Raw genomic sequence first — 9509 nt, 5'->3', positions numbered from 1 at the left:
AGGGAAGCAGTTAGTCAGGTCCCCTGGGAATATGCTTTAGAGGATAGTGGGGCACATAAAAGCCACTCACTTTTTAAGGGGCCTGTTGTGATACGGCACGAAATGATGACACAGACACTGCTGCTCTCAAGGGGAACAAAAAGGAAGAAGAAGAACTTTATTTTTTGACTCTAACATTTATAGTTTTTCAAAGGTGACAGTGGATTGGAGGGTGACAGTGCCACCTCTCCAATGCCACTGGACAGACCAAGGGTCTATCAATTCTCCCTACTTCTATGAAAGAATGTAAAACATAGGTTATTTACAGAACTGTGTGTGAGAAAGTTTGTTGAAAGAATGCAAACATCAAAAGGTTTAACAAAGTCTTACAAAATCAGGGTGACAGGGGCCTCTTTTCAAGAGCACAGGAGCAGACATCTCAGACGTGTAGCCAGTGAGGCTGAGGGCTGGCTTGGCTGAGCAAGGATCTCCTTCTGCTACTTAGCAGAAAGTGTATGGACTTGGGAAAGGACAGATTATGCAGAGGGAAGACATGCTCCTTGCCACTCTAGTGGAAAAAAAGCCCAAGCCCGAGTTGAAGCTGGCTGGTACTATGGTGGGTAATAACAGGCATTTTTAAGTGTGTTAAGAGCAGAAGGAACACTAAAGGTATGTCACTTGATGAGGTGGGTCACCTCATCCCCGAACAGTGACAAAGCAGACACATTTAATGCTGCATTTGCTTCTTCCTCTGACACTGGTGATGGGGGTGTCTGGAGGCCTGGGCTGGATGGCCATGGCTGGGGGAATGATGAACTCCAGCTGACTTTGAACTTGTGTGGGATTTGCTGCTGCAAGTGAATGCACCTAAGTCTATGGGGCCCAGTGGGATTCCTCCAGGGTACTGAAGAGTTGGCCAATATAACTGTGAGACCTCTCTCAGTTATTAATCAACAGCCTTGGGAATCTGTATCAGTTGACACGGAGGCTGGCAAATGTTGTTCCAATTTTCAAGAAGGGCAAGAAAGAAGATCTTGGTAATTACAGGTCAATCAGTGTCACTCTGGTGCCTGGTAAAACTGTGGAGAAAATTAGTCTGGAAGCTTCAAGAAAAAGACTTGAAAGACAACGCAGTCATTGGTCAAAATGCGCACGAGTTCTTGAAGGGAAAGTCATGCCTTACAAATTTAATAACCTTTCACAACAAGGCTACCCACCTAGTAGTCAAAGGGAAGGCAGATGTGGGGTGTTTTCTTAGTTTTGGCAAAGTTTTTAGTAGTGTTACCATATCCCTCTGGACAGCCAGACGTGTACACAATTTCATCCACACAAAACTGAACAAGAACAAATGCCAGATTCCGCATACGGAATGCTGCAATCCCGACAATTTCATCCACACAAAACTGAACAAGAACAAATGCCAGATTCTGCACATGGAATGCTGCAATCCCACATGTGAATACAGACTGAAGGATGAGACTGGGGTGCAGCCCTGCAGAAAAGGCTCTGGGCATTTTGAGTGATGGCAGGGCCTGCCAGGTGTGTTATGCTGGGGTGTGCTAGGCACAGAATAGTTAACTGGCCAGAGAAGTGAGGGTCCCACTGCACTCAGATCCAGCCTCACCATCACTGTGTGCAGCTTCACGCTCCACAATACAAGGAGGATATAAAAATATTATAATGTGTCCAAAGGAGGGCAACAAAGACAACAAGGAAATGTGTGACTTACAAGGAGCAGCTGAGGATACAAAGTTAGTTCAGCCTGGAGAAGACCAAGGGCTGACCTAATACCTCCTCATCAGGGGCAGCAGGAGGGTGCTGATCTCTTTTCTTTGGTGTCCAGCAACAGGACACAGGGAATGGCTTAAAGCTGCACAGGGAGAAGTTCAGGTTGGATATCAGAAAAAAGGGTAATTTACAGGGTGGCCAAGCTCCCAGGGAAGCAGTCATGACCCTAGTCTGTCTCTGCTGAAGATGTGTTTAGACAATGAGTTCCTTCCAACTCCAGAAATTCTACAATTCTATGATGCTGTGATAACCTCAAAGCCTTAAATCTTAGGGCAGCCCAGAGAAACAGCAAAGAAGCTCTCCCTAAAGAACACAAGATCTTGCTGCTGAAACACAAGCAAAGTAGAGTTTAGTCAGTGGAGGAAGATTTCGCCTCCACTTTTCAGCCAGGAAAGCAGAGGGGAAAAAGCCCAGGGAGCCAGGACACAGCATAGAGATGCTTCTGTGACCTGGAAAAGCAGGTAAACCTACCCTCATCTGCAGCCCTTACAGGCACCTAAGGAATCAGTCCTGGTCACCCCACAGCTCTAGGAGCACCCAAACATCTCTCCTCTGTCCCCACACTGTGATGATCTGTCAGTGACCACAAGTGTATTTCTTTCTTTTGTTCCTTTCCCTTCATCGTCCTCATTCTAATTTCAACCAATAAAATCTCTGTTCCACCTCCCACTACATAAAATAACCACTTTTTTTCCCCATGCACTAAGCACACTTAGACACAATAAAAATTTGGTTGGGTTGTTTTTTTTTTTCTTTTTTAATTTTTACAAATATCTGAAAGCATCACTGAGCAGACAGTGACACAAGTAAGATATTCCAGCAGTGACAGGCACCCAATGAATGGCATTGTCCTGAATTCAGTCCCAGGTTCTCTTGGGATCAAGAGTGAAAGAGAAACAAAATTTACTAGAAAAAAAGCCTGGTGCTGATGGCAGAAGAACTCCCTCACTTGGCCAAAAAATAATTTGATATCCTACACAAATCTAAATATTAAGGAAGATTAGAGGCAAATATCCAGGTGGGTTAATAATACCAGTAAGCCCCTTTGCCCCCTCTCCAAATTTAACTGGTGGGATGAGGAAAGAATTACAGCTGCCTAGAGGCAGAGCCCATTCCTGTAACTGAATCACCACAGATGGAAGCAGAGGCATGGGGACAAAATCTGGCAACAGTATTAAAAACTTCATAGTGAGGACAAACAATACTAGTGGAGGGAGTTCAAAGATCCTCACTCTTATCTTCTGCTGGTCAGCGACGCTGGTTCTAGGAATCTTCAGCTTCTTTCATTTCTTCCCTTTGAGTAGGAGACTGTCACTGAAAGGGAGACAGAAGGGAGTCATCAGTACAAGTCACCAGAAAGTACAAGCAAAGCTGTACCAGCTCCTCAATATGGACTCTGAGGTATGGGGCACACCCAAAGGATCTGGACTTCCAAGTCCTTCCTATTAGGCAGGTGTTTTTTTTTTTCCAAAGGCCCTTAAATCTTCCGGAACAAATATAACAGAATCTGGTCAGAGGTGAGGAAGAATGACGTTATAATCAAAGATCCCAGAGGAAAGAAACCAACTCTGGTTTCTCTTCTCAGTTCTGAGAAATCTAAGCTTTTAGCTGCATCCTGTTAGCTCCTTTGGCACTGCCTTTTTCAGTAAACACTGGACAAATTAGGCAAAGCCACCAAACTCCTGACAGCTCTGAAAGCAGGAAATGGGGTGTTCTCGCATAACTGGAAAGCTTTTGGAGAATAACAAAAGCATCTTCCCTAGAGATCATCAGCCCAAACCACCACAAATTCCCAAGATCATCTGCCTGCCTCCTTACAGCCTTGTTTGCCATAACCACAGGATGCCCTGTACATTTGATAGCTCAGAGAAGGCTCCACAGTTACTGCTGCCTTTCCCAGGCAAGGCTCCTTACGAGGCACACATGGAGCTCCAATTACTGCACATTCCATGCATATGTTTGTGTGGTTCTCTGCAAGGAAAGCTTCGAGTTTCACATCACAAATGGGAATTGAGGTAGAGACTGGAATAAACTTGCTGGGCCCAAACAGTCCTGGCCAGAAACATCCCAGGCACCAGAAAACAGCAACACCCTGGTTCCAGTACTAACAAAAGGATCAAAATGTACAGTGCCTTACCTTCCTCTGTGTCAGCAGATGCAGTTAAGGAGTGGAGGGTGGGAAAGAAAAAAAAAAACCAAGAGTAAATTGATGAGATTTAAGAAAAATCCCCATTCCCAGAGTAGGAGAGGCTGCTCGCTACTTGGCTATACCCTCTGGCATCAGGCTCCCCTCAGAAAAAGATGCTGAGAGAGTTCCAGAAAGGGGAGCAGCTTCCCAGGTAGGGTGCAGACAAACCCAGGCACCCAGCCCCTTTACCTGGTGAAGGCCTCATCCTGCAGGTTCAGTACCAAGTTATCTGCTGTGAGATACACACGGTTTTGTGAGGCAGCAATCTGAAAAGGAAATGCATTACAGACATGGCATCAAGGACTAAAAATCCATATGGAGGAACAGCTCTAGGAACCCATCTCCCTCCTCAGATACAGCATTCTTGTTAATTACTTAAGACCTCATTTAAATCAATGCAATTCCCCAAAACAACTCCCTACTTCCTGAGTTCCCATCCCAGAGCCATCAGACTTTCTAAAGTAAGTGTTCATTCTGTCTCTCTGTCACAAAGAACTTTGATCCCACATTTATCTGTCCCCCTTTCTCAGCTGCAGACAACCAGAAGCTTTTGGTGGCCGCAGCTGAGGGTGGGTGATGGAATCTGATGTGGATCTGGGCCTTGTCATATGAAGGGCATGAACTCTGAGCCTCACATCTAATTGCAGATCCTTGCTAAGTCTTAAGCTCAACTTGAGCAAAGAAGGGCTGGGCAGGAACAAAGATCAGGACAGGGCAGATCACATTCGCCTTAAATTCATCATGTGGCCACTGGGTGGGGGGACACAAGGACTGCAAAAGGACAAAGGGAATTGTGTGCCCAAACGCTCACCGTTTTTGAGATGTTTTGAGCAGCTCGGATCTTACGTAGCTTGATGTAGCCTGGATTCCTGCTGAGAGCTTCCCCGAGGTACAAACGAACGGAAGTTAAGGAAAATCACGCCAACAGAAGCCGCTTACCCTCAAGGAATTCTTCCTAAGCCATATTAAAGAACTTCTTAGTGGGTAAAAAGCAATCTCTATCCCAGTAACGTGGGCCTTTGGGTAGGCATATTTTCACCTGCCCAGATGAAGAACATTATGGATTACGGTCACACACAACCAATAAAAGTTAAACTTTACAACAGAGAGCGCAGGCCCACGGCCTCTGCTCTGACCTGCAGCCTCAGACGAACCTCGCTCCAGCTGACTGCAGCAGGGGGAAAAAAACAGTGACCTACTTGAAGCTATCATCCGATCACAGTCCCCTGAGCATGAGCCCAGTGTGACAGATTCTCAGGACTGCCAAGCTCCCAAGCCACATCCCACAACATCTCCCGAAGCAGGATATCATCTTGGCAGCTGTCGCTTCTCCCTCGGCCTGAACTATCTTCTGCTTCTGCTCCTGCTTGGCCTTCTCCACCAGGAACTGGGCACGCTGTGCCTCCTGCTGGGCTGGGGGGAGAAGGGACAGAGGCATTGGAACCACATTGTGTCTTCCATCAGAACCTGACAGCTGAGATCAGGGGCTCTGCTTCCCAAAGAACCGGTAACATTCTGGGACCACATCCAAGTACAAAACATACCTGAGCGCACTCTACCTTTTCTTGAGTAAAACCCACAGCACCCAGACCCTCCACACATAACCCCCACAGTGAGTGACAGAGCCTCAGTCTGAAGAGGAATCTTAGTTTTGGGAACTCAGTCCTTCTGGTGGTCTATCCCATTAGCTACTGCTTTCTGGTAACACTTGCAAAATAAACCTGTTCAGCTCTGTTACTAAGGAGGCTTAGAGACTTGTAACCCTGTACCTGAACGTATACAGTGACACAGCAGTGACACACTAGCCCGAATTCCACCTCCTTGTTTAATAACTCAGTGAAAAGACAAAGGCAATCCACCCTTTTCAGGCACCAATGGAACTCACCCACTTGCTTAGCCTCCACAGCAGCTGTGTATTCACGACTGAAACTGAGCTCTGTGATAGCCACATCATCCAGGATGAGGCTGAAATCCTTGGCTCTCTCTGTCAGCTCTCGCCTAATGAGCAGAGACACCTGAAACACAAACACAGCAACAAGAGTAGCACCAAGCACAGGGTGCTCCTCGCTTCCTGAGCACTCCAAAGGCAAAGCACGACTGCTCTTCACAGTGTTGGGAGAGACATTCCCCAGCCCGAGCTCCAAACCAAGGACATCAACACCACCTCTGAGTAACATATCCACAGCCACAGAAAGCATTTTCAAAACTCTATCACAGCTCATTTATAGTTACTACACCATCTCAAAGCATTTTCAAAACTCTATCACAGCTCATTTACTAAACTGTTCTATGCAAGTAACACTGTGAAAGCAAAAAACCTTGAAAGTGTCTTTTGCTTTCACATCCTGACACATCCAGTTCTATAGTTCCCACAGTATTGGCAATAAGCATTTCTTTATCCACCCTGGATTTGGCACTGTTTGGAGGCTGTGCTTTCATAACTCTACTCCAACGCAAAAAAAGAAATGACCACATAATTTTTTAACCTGTATCACATCTCTTAGTTACAGTAGCTACTTGTCTAGTGTAGCTGCTCCACTTTTTTGGCTGCTTTGGGTGGGTGTTGCTGTTAGATACTTTGATTTATTCCACACTTACTTCCCAGCACCTTTTTCAGGCAGCCTGACAAGTCCTGCACCAAATATTGACTTAAACAGAAACTATTGCTACAGTATCGCATGCTTGGCCAGTCGAGCATTTGCTTTTACTTTTACTGCAGCTGTTTCTGAGCAGAACTCTAAACAGAGACAGAAACCTTTCCTGTGTGAACTGGGAGTGCACAACTACATGAAGTCACAGATTTTTTTTCTATCAATCCCTTCACATCACTTTATAACAACAAGCACTGGATGGATACATGACAAGAAAACAAATGCAATTCAGTTTGTTCCAAAATTTCAGAGATCAAAGAATCATTCTTATCTGAGATCACAGATGCTTAACAGCCTTTGCTTCCAGCACAGTTGAAACCCTCACAGATATTCTTTGCTGTCCCATCCTCTCCACACATTCTCTTTCTACATGAAAACCAACAAATCCCTCCAGAACACTCCATGTGGAGGAGCACAAAACCCTGAAGCCCCTTACCGGGGGGATGCAGATAATGTCTTATAACAAAACATGAGAACACTCAGTTCTACTCTTTGGTTCTTTTGACATGGATCAGAGATGTGGTCTCCAACAGCTGAGAGATGCTTTGTATTTCACCTAACAAGTTTTCCTCTTCAGCACCCTCCTGGTCCTGCAGGAGGTCCTCTAAAACCTTTTACAACAAGACCAGCACCCCCTCCCTGCACCAGCTGCTACAGAGGATAAGAACTCTCAGAATCCCTGGCAATCAAACTGTTACAACACAAACTTTCACAAACAGGCATTTTTAAGCCAGATATTTCTAATATTTTGCAACACTCCCCAGAGGACACTCTAAGCTTTTTCTAATCAGTGCCTGTAGAGAGGGTGCCAAGACAACTGAGCCAGGCCCTTCCCAGTGATGTCAAACAATAAAACAAGAGGCAATGGGCAGAAGCCAGAACACAGGAAGCTCCACCTGAATATGAGGAATAACTTCTTTACTGTGCAGGTGACAGAGCACTGTAACAGGCTGCCCAAGGAGCTTGTGGAGTCTCCCTCACTAGAGACATTCCAGAACCATCTGGACGCAATCCTGTGCCATGTGCTCTGGGATGACCTTGCTTGAGCAGGGAAGCTGGACCAGATGACCCACTGTGGTCCTTTCCAACCTGACCCATTCTGTGACTGTAAACAGAAGCTTACTGCTACCTTTCTGAAGCACCCATCACTGACAGGTTAGTGCACTGTTAACTGCTCCTTCCCATTGTTTTCCAGATCTTTCAAAACTGCTTAATTTGCTCCCAAAGTCGGAGGATACCGAACGGTTCCAAGACTTAAAAGTATGATTAACGAAAGCCCCAGTTTTGAGTCTGCCTAATTTAAGAAAACCATTTGATCTGTTTGTTAATGCTAATGAAGGGACAGCATATGTAGTAATAACCCAAGACTGGGGGGAAGCAGGAAGCTGGTGGCTTATCTATTAAAATTATTGGATCTGGTTGCAAGAGGGTGGCCAGCCTGTATTCAAGCTGTGGCAGTCACAGCTACCTTGTTGACAGCGTTCTGAGATCTGTATTCTTAAAGCCAGTTCCACAGACACACAAAGCAAACCAGCTCTCCCTCCCCTAGTGTTACATTCTGGTGCAGTTTTGCACTCTGTGAACCAACAGACCCAGTTTCCTCCTCAGAAGCTGCCAACACAGTATTTGCACCTGTACTGGAATCAAACTGTACGTGGGACACGCTTCCCACGTGGATGCACTGCCCCCCAGCTGACGGCAGTCACCCTTCCTTCCCCTGCCAGGAGGCTCCCCCCACCCAGCAGCTCCTCTGTGAGCGGAGCTAAGGCTCACCTGGGCCCTCTGTGTGATGAGCTGCGAGGCGTTGAACTTGGCCACGACGCTCTTGAGCACCTCGTTGACGATGGAGGGCAGCACTCGCTCCTCGTAGTCCAGCCCCAGCCGCTGGTACATGCTGGGCAGCTCGGCCGCGTTGGGCCGCGTCAGCACCCGCAGCGAGATGTTCACCATCTGCAGGTCTGCGGGGACAGCGGGGCTCAGGGGACAGCCAGGGCTCAGGGATGAGACAGGGAGCAGGCAGCACCAACGGGGAGAGGGACATTTTGGTTGGGAATTAGGAAGAAATCCTTTCCGGTGAGGGCGGTGAGGCACTGGCACGGGTTGCCCAGGGAAGCTGCGGATGGCCCTGCCCTGGAGGTGCTCACGACCGGGTCGGATGGGGCTTTGAGAAACCTGGTCTGGTGTAAGGTGTCACTATCCGCGGCAGGAGACTGTGACTGAACGATTTTTAAGGTCTGTTCCAAGCCCTTAACATTCCATAAGTGTCTGAGGAGCGCCAGAACTACGGCCGAATTCCTGTCCCGTGCCTCCCACCTCGCGGCCCCTCTGTCTCACCTTTGGAACCAGTGGGGGAGGAGATTTTCCGCGGCCGCGCTCGGATGTCGTAGATGATGGGATACTGGAACCAGGGGATCCTGCGGGAGCGGAGGCGCGTTAGGGGCGAGGGCCCCGCCGGGGCCGGGAGGGGACCGGGGGGGGCCGGGCCCTACCTGAAGTGCAGCCCCTCGGCCAGGATGGTGTCCTGCTGCACGCCGCCGATGCGGTTGAAGAAGATGGCGCGCTGGCCGCCCTCCACTGCGGGGGGACAGCGGAGGTTTGGTTAGCACGGGCGGCGGGCGCGAAGGATCCGAGCGGTTGGGGGGGACTCCACTCACCGATGAAGACGGACTCTCGCACGCCGTAGGCCAGGGCACCGGCGCCCAGCAGCAGCTTAAGCGCGGTGCCGACGCCGCGGGGCCCGGTCGGCAGCCGCCCCGCCAGGTCCTTCAGGTTCTGCGCCATGGCCGCGCCGCCGCCGCCGCCGCCCCCGCCGGGAAGGACACCGGAAGGAGCGACAGCCGTGCCGCTCCGGCGGGAAACCGCGGCGCCGGGAGCGCCCCCGCTGCCCCTTCCCGCCCCCAGCA

General features: G+C 48.6%; 1 protein-coding gene across 1 annotated transcript; it reads right to left on the bottom strand.

The window, feature by feature from the left end:
* Positions 1-2495: 2495 nt before the first annotated feature.
* On the bottom strand, positions 2496-9500 carry PHB2 (prohibitin 2). Its single transcript, XM_041410791.1, has 10 exons — positions 9261-9500; positions 9096-9180; positions 8941-9020; positions 8380-8564; positions 5841-5970; positions 5265-5368; positions 4767-4844; positions 4145-4221; positions 3905-3910; positions 2496-3081 (listed from the first exon to the last, which is right to left on the bottom strand). The coding sequence occupies exons 1-10, from the start codon at positions 9385-9387 to the stop codon at positions 3051-3053; spliced, it is 903 nt and encodes a 300-aa protein (XP_041266725.1). The 5' UTR covers positions 9388-9500; the 3' UTR covers positions 2496-3050.
* Between the last annotated feature and the right edge of the window lie 9 nt (positions 9501-9509).

Source organism: Onychostruthus taczanowskii, unplaced genomic scaffold, assembly GCF_017590055.1.
Source record: "Onychostruthus taczanowskii isolate IOZ18803 unplaced genomic scaffold, ASM1759005v1 scaffold34, whole genome shotgun sequence".
NCBI lineage: Eukaryota > Metazoa > Chordata > Aves > Passeriformes > Passeridae > Onychostruthus > Onychostruthus taczanowskii.
The sequence above is the reverse complement of the archived record's forward strand: the minus strand, read 5'-3'. Positions and strand labels throughout refer to the sequence as shown.

Coding starts and splice junctions, on each gene's coding strand:
- PHB2 (XM_041410791.1), bottom strand. CDS start 9,387: ATGGCGCAGAACCTGAAGGACCTGGCGGGGCGGCTGCCGACCGGGCCC. Junction 9,021..9,095: donor GCCGAGGGGCTGCACTTCAG/GTAGGGCCCGGC, acceptor CCGCTCCCGCAG/GATCCCCTGGTTCCAGTATC. Junction 8,565..8,940: donor CTCCCCCACTGGTTCCAAAG/GTGAGACAGAGG, acceptor CTGTCCCCGCAG/ACCTGCAGATGGTGAACATC.